Source organism: Tetrao urogallus (assembly GCF_951394365.1).
Source record: "Tetrao urogallus genome assembly, chromosome: 4".
Taxonomy (NCBI): Eukaryota; Metazoa; Chordata; class Aves; order Galliformes; family Phasianidae; genus Tetrao; species Tetrao urogallus.
The window spans coordinates 29,650,810-29,665,007 of NC_136817.1; the positions used below are offsets into that span (position 1 = coordinate 29,650,810).

Here is a 14,198-nt window from a genome sequence, read left to right on the forward strand (position 1 = left end):
GTTGCAGTGTTTGTTATACTGTGCTGTCATCTTCATGCCGGTGTGCTTGTCCCTCCGTCCTCCATTCTGACCTCCGTAGTGTCTTAGCAGCCATGGCCTAGTTTCAGTCAGTCTGCTGGCAGAAAACTTGTGTTCTCAAAAAGGCCTGCTTTATTTTTAAAGTGCTCTCCCTCCTTATTTAGCAGCAAGAGAAAATTGTGTCTTAAGTTATTAATCACAAGGATTATGAACCGTGCTGCTCTTGCTTCATCGCTGTTTCTCTCTCCTTTCCTTTTCCAGATAAATCATCAGTACTGGTGCCAAAGGTTTTCCACCGGAGAGGAATGTGGCTGATGCTCTACAGTGCTCCCATCTCCAGTTGTGGAGTTGCATGCTGACAGGGATTGGTGGTAATTTGGGACTCAGATGCCACAGGGCAGTTCGCAGGCGGAGGCTTCATGGCTGAAGTGGACACGGTCACCTGCAAGCTGGGGATGACAACGAGACATGAAGCAAAGCAATTGCTGCAGATGGCAGGGCTGCCGGCCAGAAGAAAAGCACTGGGGATAGGATTCTGTGGACCCATTGATTGCGTATTGAAACTCATTGGGATCTCATGATGAATGTAAAATTGTTCTTAGTACCATTTAATTCAGACCTGCTTGGAGGAAAATCTCTTGAAATGAGCTGTAGCAGAATTCCCTGGATTTGTTCCTGAACAAGTGAGTTTTGTGGCAGTTGGCCAAGGCTCTGTGGGAAAGGGGGGTTGATTTTGTGAAGCCTTTAAAATTATTTCAGTTCAAAACACTGGGCTGCAGTGCAGGGGGAGAAGCATCTTAGGAAATGTTTCCTGCCTTATGCAGTCGTCTATGCTCTGCTACATAGTGGTAAGGATGTGTTGGAGGAGCAGGCAAGATGGGACCTGCTGTGACATTCTCCTGAATTCTGGTCCTTTGAATATCAGCCTGGCTGTAAATAGCACCTTTGTCAGGAGCTTAACATTGCGAAATGCAGAGCAGAATCCGTTCTAGTGGGAAATTGTGGGGCTCAGGTGTAAAGAAGAAAGCCACTGTTCCTAACTTCAGCATGGAAAGCAGCCAGATAAAAGCTTGCAGCTCAGTCAACTTGCTATCTTTTTGGAGTATCATTCCAGCCAGGAGGGAGCCTAGGCTCAGCCTTCATGTGTCAACCTGCCACCTCCGGCAATGGGGTTTGAAACGTTTCTCGTACCAGTGAGAAGCATTAGTGATTGTGCTTCTATACACTTACTTCTATAAACTCACTAGGAATTGCCTGTGGTGGCAGGAGGGAGGTGAGATCTCTCCAAATGGTTCTCAGAATAGCTCTAGAAAACTTCCGTGTCCCAAATTTTGCTGTCCAGTATAGTTAGAAGCTATGTTAGACCATTGCCTACAGTCATCTCCTATGCTGGGAGGTTTTCTCTTCCTGTCTCTGCTGCTACTCACCTCTCTTTCCGTCCTCTGTAGGAAGAAAATAGTGATTTATTGCTGAGCTGTTGCGTGAAATCCACGTTGCAAAGATATCACCAACTGGAATCCTTCTCCAGACAGGAGATCAGCTTCCCAGTGCGCCCAGCTGGTGTGGGATTCAGGAGTGCTAAAGGAGCAAGAGGACAGAGCAGACACCTTACAGCCTGCTCTGTGGGACTGCAGCCCTGCTGCCACCTCATCAGGAGCTCAGCGTCACCTGGCCTTTGCAGGCAGCAGGCATCCAGCCTGTTCCATATACTGAAGCCATAAAGCTGGGAGTATGGCAGTCGAGTTATTTAATATGAAATTGGGATCACTCATCCGCCCACTGTTTAGTAACTGGTGTAACTGTTTTCATCTGTATTTTTTTATATGCTAAAGCCATTTAATTTTCTATGCAGCTCAGAAATGTCTCCCCTTTGCAACTGCCAAGTGAGGGATCTGTGCAGGAAAACCGCGCCAAGTGGCTGCTAGCCCTTTTGGTTTTGCTGCTTCTCTCTTTTAAGGATGTGTCCTGGAATCTTCTGCATACAGCATCCCTTTGCTGAGCTCCTGTCTCCTAGACTCTAAACAGCATCACTGAGCCCCAGGGATGAGTGCCCTGTATGTTTGAAGGAACTTTCATTTTTCTTGAGTCAAGCCTAAAGGAAAGAGGGCTTGAAGATGGTGCTCTAAGAACAGAGATATCCAGTTCAGAGCATGCATTCCTACTCTGCTCTTGTCCTTGCTCTGAGAGTTATTGAACTGTTAGAAAAGGGCCAAGGCTGCTGCAGAGCACCCTGCAGACTTTACAGCAAGCATACAATGAAGAAAGAGGGCAGATAGGACTGGGGCATCAGTTGTCCTCCCTGTGGAACTGATGGTGACTGTAACTCCTTTGGAAGAGGAGAGGAATCTCCTGATACTTGATCCTCACTTCACTCAAGAGGGCCTTGCACTGGTTTTGGTCATTGGTTTGCAGACCTCTTGCTTGCTAACCAGTTGATTTCATGATGCAACTGGTGCACATGGACTTGGAAGCAGAGCTGTAGGGCTTTCAGCGCTCATACTAGAGCTCATACTGGAGTATCTTGTGTTACACTTGGAAGCAAACACGGGATTCAAACATGCATCCGTCCAAATGAAACTCTCACTATAGCAACTTTGTCTTCTGCTGAGTCTGTGTAACACTGAAGAAGCTGCATGTCCCAAAGCAGCATCCAAATATGTTGAGGTAGAGCCCAAAGGTTAATGTTGTATATCTAGCTCATCTTGGGGCTTGCAGGAGTTCTTGGAGGCCTCTGACAACTGCAAAGGATCCTAGGGGGTGGGGTCACTCTGTTTTAACTCTGATGAAGGCAAAAAGGTCATAGAAATAAGATGGGTTCAGTCTGCTACACTGCCAAGACGGATTTGACTAGTCCCCTTTCTGCATTCTGTCTCTGCTCTGAGTTTGGTACACTCAGCTTTAAAGCAGAATGGAAAAAAACGTCAGACTGGGGGTTATCCTGCCTTGTGGCATCTGAAATCAAAGGGATGAGGCTGGGGGCTGTGGAAGTACACGTTCTCACCCTTGCAGCATCCTCAGCTCAGCTGTCCAGCAGCACTGGAGCTTAAATGTGGTCCCTGTCCTGTTCCCATTTCTCCTTTGTTCCTCTGACCTGGTTAAAGTTTGTCAGAGCAGCAGGGGTCTCTTGCTGTGAAAGGCAGATGTGGCTTTGTTAAAGGGAACTGCAGATGTTATTTAGGAGTTCACTAAGTGATGTGGAAACCCTCTAGCTCACTCCTACAGAGCCAGATGCTGGAGCTCAGCTTCACTCTTTGGTTGGGATCTTGGGCTGCCATCCTTGGAAGGGCAGTGGGGAGATGGAGATGCTGCACTGCAGTAAGCACAAGAAGAGTCAAGGCCTCAGTGTAGCACTTACCATGCACTTCACGGCTCAGTTAATGAACTGTAATTGCAGGTATTCACATCATCTACATACCTGGGCAGGACTCTGCACACACACACATGCATGCCCAGACATACACGCACTGCACCGACACATCCTCGCCAAAACAACAAAATAAAAGCGATCTAAATCTCAAGGAGAAGCTTAGCTGTTTGGTTTGTTTTCCAATTCCAGTGCTTGAGTCCTGCCTCTGGGGCGGTCTGGGACTAATTGCAGCCTTGCTTTTTTTGAACATGGAACGGAGCTACTCACAAGAGTGCTGGAATGGGCTTTTACAGGAAGGGGCACACAGGAACCGTTCCTGTGCTTTCCTGCAGGCTTCTGGCAGTAGATTTGTTGCTGTAAATGGTGTTTAGGAGCTATTGGCTTGCTGGGTGAATGTGCCCAGGCCTGCCTGAGGTGGAGCCTGGCTGCAGCTCGGAAGAAATGATGTGGCTAATGCAGAGAAACATCCTGGGTGGCATTTCTGCCCGGGTGGCTTTCTTTGGAGCTGGAGAAGTGGATTTTCCTCCCTGTTTCACATTCTTTTGTAGGTTTTAGTCAGAAGTGGGGGGACAAGATGCCACCCAGCATGCCCTCCTTATGACTCTGGGATTCCCCTTGAAAGGTGATAGAGTTTGAAAAGATGTTTGTGCCTGTCATGGTCCTTGGTTCCTGTAGGGTGGACCAGGCTGTACACAGTCTGGCCAACATCTGTCCCCATCAGCCTGATGCCTCACTTTTTCCATGCTTAGGTTTCCCTGGGAGTTACCGAGTGTGCTTTGAAGTGGGGCTAATAGGAAAGGGATGTAGGGATGGTGCCATCCTGCCTCCTGCTGCACAGGGACCTAGATGCCCTACCCGCTGTTCAGATTTGGAATTTATCCCAAGGATCTATACACACTTTTTCCCAAACTCTTCCTGTCTCCTCAAACAGTAACCGCATAAAATCTACTCGTGTTCTTCGCTGTTAAGTGTTGATTAAGGGAGGAGCGGCACGAGCAGAGAGCAGCAGTGAGTGCCAGCATGCTCAGTAACCTGAGGTTCTCCCCTATCGCTGGCATCTCAGCTTATCTCAGCTTCCAGGGACACCCGAGGTACTGCCGGTGTCCGTACCCGGCCCGGAGCAGCCGCACGGTCCGCACCACTTCCATTTCCGCAAGCGCAGGCGCACACGACCCGCCCCGCCCGGCACCAACGGCCCGACGGGAGGAGGCGGTTTGTTCTGCCCGGCCCCGAGGCGGGCCCGCCGCTCGCGCCGCGGCCATGGAGGAGCAGAAGGAGAACCGCCCGCAGGCCGCCCGCCCGCCGGTGAGTGCCGGGCATGCGCCGAGCGGCGCCCGCCCCGGGCCTGCCCCGTCCCTGCCGCGTCCCGGGCCTCCGGAGCCCTGCTCGCCCTGCCGGCCCCGTCCGGCTGCGGAGCGGATCTCCGGAGCGTCTCCGGCGCCGGGCCGAGGTGGGCGGGGCAGGCGCCGGGCCTTCGCGGGGCCTCGTGATGCTCTTCCCGTGCGTGCGCCCGGCTGCGCGGGGAAAGCAGCGTGGACGGGGCTTAATAAGATGATGAGCGAGCTCTCCCGCTTCCGTCGAGGTTTTGTAGCTCGTACCCGAGAAACGAGCTTTTCCCTTGAGCTCCGACCGTCTGTCTGGCTTCGTCCCTTAGATTTGACGTTACTTCGGGCACGTACTCTCAGCCCTTTGGACTTCTGCCCCTTGGTTTTCTGTGGAAATGTGCAGGCCGGAGATGCTCTAAGCAGGCTTGGATGCTGAGTTGACTTCCTGTCCCTAAGGGGGCTCGTGCAGTCCAACCATGAGTACAGTGGTGCGAGGTTTTAATGCGTTTGGGCATAAATGTTAGCGATCTAGCAAATGCCTTGACCTTCAGGCTTTTCTTCCTTGCAGGGTAAGCTGCAGTGCAGGGTCAGCGATCAAGAAACCAATGGGAAAAACACAGCTTCCAATCCGAATGACTTCAGCGATCCCGTTTACAAAGAAATTGCTATGACCAATGGCTGCATCAACAGAATGACCAGAGACGAGCTTAGAAGTAAACTTGCGGAGTTCAAACTTGACACCAGGTTAGGCTGAGCTGTGAACCTTCAGGTTTGTCTTTGAGCATGGTAGAGCCAGAAGGAAAGGTTATTTTAAGGCTTAAACACACAGCGCAAAGTGAAGAGGAGGCGTGCCGTGCCATCTCACACTGGTTTATGTGGTTTGGTTTATGTGCAATCTTGTTGGAGCTTTTGTTGCAGGATTAATGTGTATGGGTAATGCTTCGTGTGGTTTCAGAAATGCGTGCTGTCTCACCTGGTGATGCAAACAAGTGAAAGTTACCATTTTTTGATACAAACATAACCTGTTTAACCATAATTGCACAGCTATCCAGCAGTTATTCTGCCTTAAATTTAAGCAGAAATCAAATAGCAGATGCCGTATTTGTGACTTCCTCCAAGGTTATGAATCTTCTTTTTTTGTTTTATTCAGTTGTAGAAACTCTGAAACGTGTTTTTTATTTTTCTCTTAGACTGAGTAGTTTGGGTTTGTTTGTTTATATTTGTCGCTGTATTCAACTAATTAAGTTGATCAGAATAAATCTCACATGTAAGCAAATGGGACATCATCTCTGATGCAGGGGATTGAGCAGATAGCCATACACCATCCTTTCCTCTGAGATAATTTCAATCAAAAAAACATCTCGTCTCTCAACTTCTTTTATAAGTTGGTTAGGGACAAAAAGTAATTTTTCCCTCTGTCAGATTTCATACTATCACTGAATTAAACCAGAAGAATAAATCACAATGAAAAAGGCAGTTCAGTGTTTGTAGAAGAGGCTGATGTTTTCAAAATCAGGTTTAATAGTCCAGTTCCGTTTTTTCTTTGTAAATCAGTGGGCTGCTTTTCTAACAGTATCACTTGCTACAAGTCACAGTTTCATTTACTTTCATTTGAAATACGTGATTTCAAAAATATCTTGCAGAAATAATTTATCCTTGTCTGTTTAACTCTGGTTCAACATGTAGCAATTCTGGCACCTGTACTTCGGTACTGCAATATTGGTGCTAAAAAGAAACATTAACTACATTCACTTGTCAGACCTAAAACCAAAAGTTTTTCTGACAACTGAAAGAAATTGTAGGGTATTTCAATCAAGTTAATCAACTCAATTTAAAATCTAAACTGACACAAATTTATAATGTGGGCATTCCAACTGGATTCTGAATTAACTGTGCCACTGATACAGAAATACCTGAAGTTCAAGTCCTTCATGCAGGGGACGCAGGGAGAAGTAATGAAGCAGTACTGCTTCCTGGACCAAACGTTACTAATGAGCAATTTACAAAGACTTGGGCTGCACAATAGCAGAGACTGCTGAGGTTTGCTGAACTGGAGGTGACTCTGCAAAGATACTGGGCGTCTGCACCGTGCTTCTGAGCCTCTCTCAGAATAATGATATTATCTAGGTACATCAGTTGTCTGGGATATTGCAGCCTCTACATTATCACAGAAAATTGAGTGTTAACAGTATGATATTGAATTTAGTCTTCATAAGTGCTAATGCTCAAAATGAGGTTATAAATGATAAGCATTTGAATGCTGAGTATAGCTGTGGTTGTACAACAGTGCAATAATTGATTAAATGAGAGCGTAGTTACTTTCCTTATCTCTTTAGGGGAGTGAAGGATGTGCTGAAGAAGAGACTGAAGAACTATTATAAGAAACAGAAGCTGATGCAGAAAGAATCTGTTAATGGAGACAGCTACTATGACTACATCTGCATTGTTGACTTTGAAGCAACTTGTGAAGAAGGAAACCCACCTGAATTTATACACGAAATAATTGAGTTTCCTGTTGTCTTATTAAACACACATACCTTGGAGATAGTAAGTGACCTAATAATGAGTCAGTATGCTGTTCTTTGTTATAACTTCTTTGCTTCAGAAAGTCTAGATTATTTCCTAGATAGACGTTGAACTTCATTAAAAATTGCAGCTTTGCTTTTCCCCCCTCCAGGACCTGTCCTCTGTGCCTCTTACACACAAACAAAGCTAACTTCCTGGTCTGAAAGAAGCTGTCCCTGCTGTTGTCTCTCTCTACTGATAACAAGCAAACTTTCTCAGTCTCTCCCTCTTTTTTTTCCCCCTCTTCCTTCTCTCTGCTTTTAGATCCACAAAGCTATTTCTGGGGCTTTAGGGATTTATCATTTACAAGAATTAAGATGTTCGATGGTCTCCTCTGAAGCAGTGAGCAAGGAGAAATGCAGAGTTCTGGAAGGGGGTTCAGAGAAGCTCTGCTTCTCAGTGGATTAGGCCTTCTCTTCTTACAGACTGAGAGCTGTCTAGTCTAGTTTTAAAACTATCTCATAGAGATTTGCTGTCCTAAGTGCTGTGTGCCAGCACGTGTTGCTCGTAGGAGAAACTTACCTGCTATCTAACTGAAATTGTGAGACACTGAAATTGCAGATGCTTCTGACTAATGGTACAATTAAATACCTGGAAGTTTTAACTGGAGAATTTCCAGTAATCTGTGATGCTACATTAGATTGTAGCCACTAATTATTGTCTTTTGAGCAAGCAGAAAAGTTGCCTTTCAGGCTCCATAGCATGCTGCTGCTGACTGATTCTCTTACCACAGGAGGATACATTCCAGCAATATGTGAAGCCAGAGATCAATCCCAAGCTTTCCGAATTTTGTGTTGGTCTGACAGGGATCACTCAGGTAATTTGTGCTTGTTTTTATTTGGGGAAAAATTGAGGAAAATGTGATGTGGTGTTGATATTTTCAGACTTGTTTTGTAATTCTTCTGGAAGAATTTTTTTGTAGCCCTTGTTTTTTCCCCTCTTTCAGCTACTTCCCCAGAACTGATAGTCAGTTTACTAAGTTGGTCATCCAGGCATAATTAGGAGCTGTAGGGAAGAAAATTCCTTTTCTAATAATATGTAGAAATGTAAGCATCAGTGTGGGAATGCATCTTTTGAATTGCAGTGGTTCCTTTTCTGAGACTTTTCTTCTCAAGAGTTAAGGAGTCCAAGGATAACAATAACTTACAATCAAGTAACATGAGAGGGAGTCTGAGATATAAGCCCAAAGACTTTAATCCAAGTTCAGTGGGCGACCAGCCTGGTTACTTTTATAAGTACCATTTGGGGTCTGGATTTTTAGTGGTGTTTTTATGATGGTTTTTTTTTTCAGTTTAGAAAAATCTGCCTACTTTCCTGCTTATTTTAATGTATAGTCTGCTTCCAGTTATTGCGAAGGCACTGTACTGGCTTGGCAAGTGCCTGTATACCAGTACAGTTCTTACCTTCACACTGTGTTTTCCTGAAAATAAATGTTCCTCACCTCTCCTGTGCTTGTTCTCTTAGGACATTGTTGATAAAGCTGATACATTTCCTCAAGTTCTGCAGAATGTTGTAGACTGGATGAGGCAGCGAGAACTGGGAACAAAGTACAGCTATTGCATGTTGACAGATGGGTATGTCCTTATGTAACTTCCAACATGCTCTAAAGCTTCAAAATGATGTTTAATCTTTTTAACAATATTGTTAAAGATAGACTACCACACTTCTGTTTTGCTTTTATTCCAGTTTTAAACTTTTAAGTAAGTCAGAAAAGCTGAACAGTTTGAAATGAAGCTTCAAGTCCACTAGGTGGCACAGTTTCCTTTCCAAGTTTCTGCATGCAACTAGATGATGTTCAGTAGGCTTCTTGTCCTTTTGATTTGTAATTCTCTGTTTCCACCTGATTTTCATACTGCACTTAGTTCTAACCAGGTCCTGTTCTCTCCTGAATCTGAAGGTGGTGCTGTGATTGTGTTGCATTCTGTGTATCTTAGCACTTGACTAGGTTAGCAAAATACAGTGCTGTGCTGAACTAAAGAGCATGGGAAGGAGTCTTGCTATAGCTCCCTGAGACTATTCTCAGGTAAAACACAGAGAAATGTTCTAGTCCATCGCATGAGCTGTTTGAGAAGTATCATAGAATAATAACATGGCCTGGGTTGAAAAGGGCCTCAAAAATCATCTAGGTTTCAACCCCATGCTATGTGCAGGGTCGCCAGCCACCAGACCAGGATACTCAGAGCCACATCCAGCCTGGCCTCGAATGCCTCCAGGGATGGGGCACCCGCAGCCTCCTTGGGCAACCTGTTCCAGTGTGTAGTGTCACAGCAGTATCACAGTAGATGAATTAAAGCACAACAAAACGCTTAATTCATCCAGTTTACCGAGTGGGAAAATTATTTTGTCTGCTGGACTTTTTTTTCCTCAGAATTCCTGAGGGTTTGGATAATGTCTATAAATCACACACCTCTTCTGGTGAAGAGCCTTTACGGCTGAAATGTGGTTGTGCCTGGTGTGAACAGTAAGGCCATTTAAAAGCTGTCACATGAGACTTGATTTTTACAATGGAGTTCTGTGTACACCTTAAAACTAAGGAGTGAATTAAAGATTGAATTCCATTACTATTATTTGGATAATTGACAGCTAATTGTATTTGACCGACTTTCCCTGTGATTGGGTTAGTATCTTTGAAAGCAATAGAAGATTTTTAAAGAGACAGTATGGAGACAAAACTGGTATAAAACTAGTTATACTAGCTTAGTTGGGCTTAAAATATGTCTGGAATTCTTCAGGGAAATCCCCTCAGTGATGCTCCTCAAGGAAAATAGGTGCAATGATTGTGTAGACAGCTGCAGGAGAGGAAAAAATGGCTTTATAAGCTTCAAGCTATAGTAAACTTGTTGGAGTGGTTCCCTTTAGAAAGGAAGGATGAAAGTGTGTGGGGTCTGGCTCTCCTAAAACTAAGCACAGTCTTGATTGAACAACATTAGTTAAGGAGAGAGAGATGCATACTGAGTGATCAGGAACATTTAAGGTATCATTTGCTCTGCAGGGAACTGTTTATGCCTCTGGTGTACAAGCCTTTGGCTGTGTTAGAGTTGATGTGTAGGCTGGGAAGTTGGCAGGCTACTTCTGTGTTTCAACTATACCAGATCTGAAACCATCATAGTAAAAATGTTCCTTCTATTTATTTTCTCTATCATTAACAATGGAATACTAAAAAACTCTGCGTCCGTAGGCAGCTTTTCCTAATCTGAGCTGTTTTCCTCCTACTGACACCAAAGACAGGCATCTTTTTGTGCTTCAGCTTGGCAGTAGTTAAAATTGAGACTATATAAATCATTCATTATTGATGGTTTTTCTTTTCTCTATGATGTATTAAGGTCTTGGGATATGAGTAAATTTTTGAGTATCCAGTGCCGTGTCAGCCGTATCAAACACCCTTCATTTGCCAAGAGGTGGATCAATATTCGCAAATCGTATGGCAACTTCTATAAGGTGTGCATCCACTGTTGTTTCTCTTGCAGGAAAATGCAGTTTGTCTCACGTCTTCTTGTACCTGTGATTGTTGCCTGTGTCATAGGAAATTATAGTACTTAATCTAATTGCCTGATGCCTAATTTGCAGTGTTCTTCATGCTCACATCTCACTTAAAACAAAGCTTAGCTTAGCTGGAAAAAATCTGTATTGATTTTGCAGTTATTGTTTCCTGTTCTTAAGTAATACATCACTGCCCTTGGATATCTCCATGGTGATGGGAACAGGAAAAGATAAGGACGTATCTAGTTGCATCAAATTATCAAGAGGGAAATAATACCTGGTTCAGCGCTGGGGTTATCACTTATCACTGCTTTCTTGCACTGTCAAATAACCATAAAATAAGTTATTAGAGATTCTAGTGAATTGCAAGTCAATGCAGCAAAACCATTGGTTTGAATATGATTTGAACCTGGCTGACAGCCTCCTCTTTAGGGGATTGTGGTATCAAATGTAAACTCAAAAAAAAAAAAAAAAAAAAAAAAAGACATTTAAGAAGATCTTTACTTTTGTGCTGGGCAAATATGACATGGTTACTGAGTTCACTCCTCAAATATTGCACTATTTCTAGGTGACTTTTTCTACTGGAAGCACATTAGAACACAGAACTGTCCTGTTAATCCCATGGGATTCAAGCCAGACAAACCCTTTTCTTTATCTGTATAGTAGTGGGAGTGTTACACTGTCAAAGCCAATGAAGATTATAACTTGGAATTAATCAGTTTCTTTTAATTCTTGGCATTTTGTTTTGAATGCAAACACTTGCAGAACTTACAGTTGTTCACTGCTTGTGTTTAGCTGTTCTGCAATTGAGTCTCTCGCTAAATAATCCTGACAGACAAAATCAATGACAAAGACTCTTGTGGCTTTTCCTGTGGAGTACCCACAACTTGCAGGTGTGTCTCCCCTGTCCAGTTTGTGGGTGTTACAACAGGAGTTGTGTGTTGCTGGGTTTTGTTAACTGTGTTATCTCTGTTCTGCCTAGCTGTTAAATCTAGTAGTAGTATTGTGCAAGGTCTGAAAACTGTTTATGTCCCATGCTCATGTAATCATAATCCTAGGTTGGAAGGGACGTGTAAGGACTATCGAGCCCAACTCCTGACTCCACACAGCAGCCCTCTCCCCCACCCCAAATGCCACCACCAGGAAAGCAAACCAAAGTTTTTATATCTCTTTGTTTTTTCTTTGACCTTTGTGGAGGACAAATGCTTATTTAACAGTTAATGAGGAGAGAAGTTGGGCATTTCCTGGTGTAGCACTTTGCATGGGCAAGTCAGCTAAGCCTCCTTGTCTACACAGACATGGGCAGCTGTAGGCGTTGCCGCTGTTTCCTGTGGTATTTGGAGACGTTCATAAACTTGATGCCAGCAAAAATCAAGATCCTGATACTTCTAAATCCCTTAGCACTTAGAAGAAAAAAAGAAAAAAAGAAAACCTGATTCCCTCTGCTGTGCCATTTTGGTAATTCCTTTTTTATAAGGATTGTTAAGCATAGCTGGACCATGACCTCTGCCTTTGCCAGTGGTGGCACCTCTTGAGCTGATGATGGTGAGAGGTTCTTGAGATGGTCCTGAGTCTAGACAAGCTCAGAAAAATGAATGCCTGCCTCAGCGAGTTGCTTTGAAGTTGAAGCATTAATGGTCCAACAACAGGCAACATGAAAGCAGCATGTGGTATTTAAAATCTGCATCTGTTCATATTGCAGTGCATTATAGAACCTAATTCTTAAATATGGTTCATTTTTTCCATCAGGTTCCCAGGAACCAGACCAAGCTGATGATCATGCTTGAAAAGCTGGGCATGAGCTATGATGGGAGACCTCACAGTGGACTCGATGACTCTAAAAACATTGCAAGGATTGCTATAAGGATGCTGCAGGACGGCTGTCAGCTGCGGGTGAATGAGAAAATGCATGCAGGACAGCTTATGACAGTCTCCTCCTCTGCTCCCTTAGAGGGAGCCCCAGCTCCACAGATGCCCCGCTACAGAAACTAACAGCTCAGGGGTTCAGCTCCAGGAACCCCTTGCAGATACCCATACAAACTGTGAACAGCTTATCGAACAGCCAGCTCTGCAAACCTGTCTGCAGTGCAGAATCTGAAAGCACTTTAACCAACAGTCTTTGCTGAAATATAGAGGAGCGTGGAAGCTTTTTGCTCTTTAAACCTTGTTTTACGTCTTTCCTTTGAATATGTACTGATGGTCTTGTTGTTTGCACCTTTTCTTACTCCTTCTAGTAAGATTGACATAGGGAATCCAGGCAAAGTGGTAATTTTTTAAGGACAAGTAATTTATACATATGCATAAGTTGGCTGGGCCTGCGTGCTGCTGCTCCTCGCCAGCCTGTGGGTGGTATTTATTCTTTATGCCATACTATAATGATATCTAGCATCTGATTATTCATTACATACAAACTAGACGTTGTTGGAAGAACTGAAATGCAGATTGTCTGGGCTGGCCTCTCCTGGTAAGGCATTCTCATTGGGGTTCCTGCTGATAAATGTATTTCTTTTTTTAACAAGTCTAAGAGAAATAGAAGCATGCTCATCGGTCCTAGAGCAGTAAATCAAAACTGCAGTTGTTATTTTTATTTGAAATTTAAGGGATTTGCTTTTCTGTGTCCCCATCAAATTAAAAGATCTGTGTGTTGAATAAAAATTTCATTCCTACAGTATGACAGTAAGTTTTTTAACTTGTATTTAAAAAGAGGAGTTGCTTTGGGACTGAACTTTGAGGATCATCTCCTATGCCTGCTACACTCAAGTGGGACAGCCTATTTAGACATTTGTCAACTATTTTGACTTAAAAGTGAAACAAAAAATTCAAAACAAGTTCAAAATTCTGTGTTACGTGCTGTTAGGAAATAGAAGCTTGTTTTGTTTTAGATACTTCAGAGACTTGCTCGACTATTTTTGATACCTTTTCCTACCTCTGTTACCACGAAACTACACCTTTATCTGAAAACCTAGTATTGGAAGACTAATGTAGTTGTTACCAGTGAAGGCCACATCTAATAACAACTTCTGCTTTCCTCTTAGGTCAAATGTGACCAAAGTGTTCATTTACTTTTCTCAATGGATCCTTACTAAGTGATGTATTTTGATTGCTCTTAATAATAATAATAAAAAAACAGAGAGTTTAGTATCCCTGTATCATGACTTCATTCGTTATTTCTGCCACTTCACATTCAGGAAACAGAACTGGTAATTCAGAAGGAATTTTGCTTGTTAAGAATACTCACTGTGAGTCTAACCAAACTCCTCTTAGCACCACTTATGAATTGGTTCAGCAGCACCTGGAAACTTTATTTTAAACTCTTACAAGAGAGAGAATACTGAATGAGTCTCCACTGCTTCATTTGTAGGAAGAAAGCGGTTTTCTTTCCAATCAGAGACACAGGCACCATTGGAGACAGCTGCTTTAAAATGATGTTTGTTTTATTCTGA

The 14,198-nt window shown here is 43.7% G+C and overlaps 1 protein-coding gene across 1 annotated transcript; it reads left to right on the top strand.

Annotated features, from left to right (window-relative positions):
* Positions 1–4,645: 4,645 nt before the first annotated feature.
* Positions 4,646–12,747, top strand: ERI1 (exoribonuclease 1; the record flags this gene model as incomplete). The annotated part of the gene is made up of 7 exons (XM_079534227.1): positions 4,646–4,690; positions 5,279–5,454; positions 7,047–7,257; positions 8,009–8,092; positions 8,740–8,849; positions 10,599–10,713; positions 12,505–12,747. 7 exons carry the CDS (start codon positions 4,646–4,648, stop codon positions 12,745–12,747), a joined length of 984 nt encoding a protein of 327 aa, XP_079390353.1.
* Positions 12,748–14,198: the final 1,451 nt, after the last annotated feature.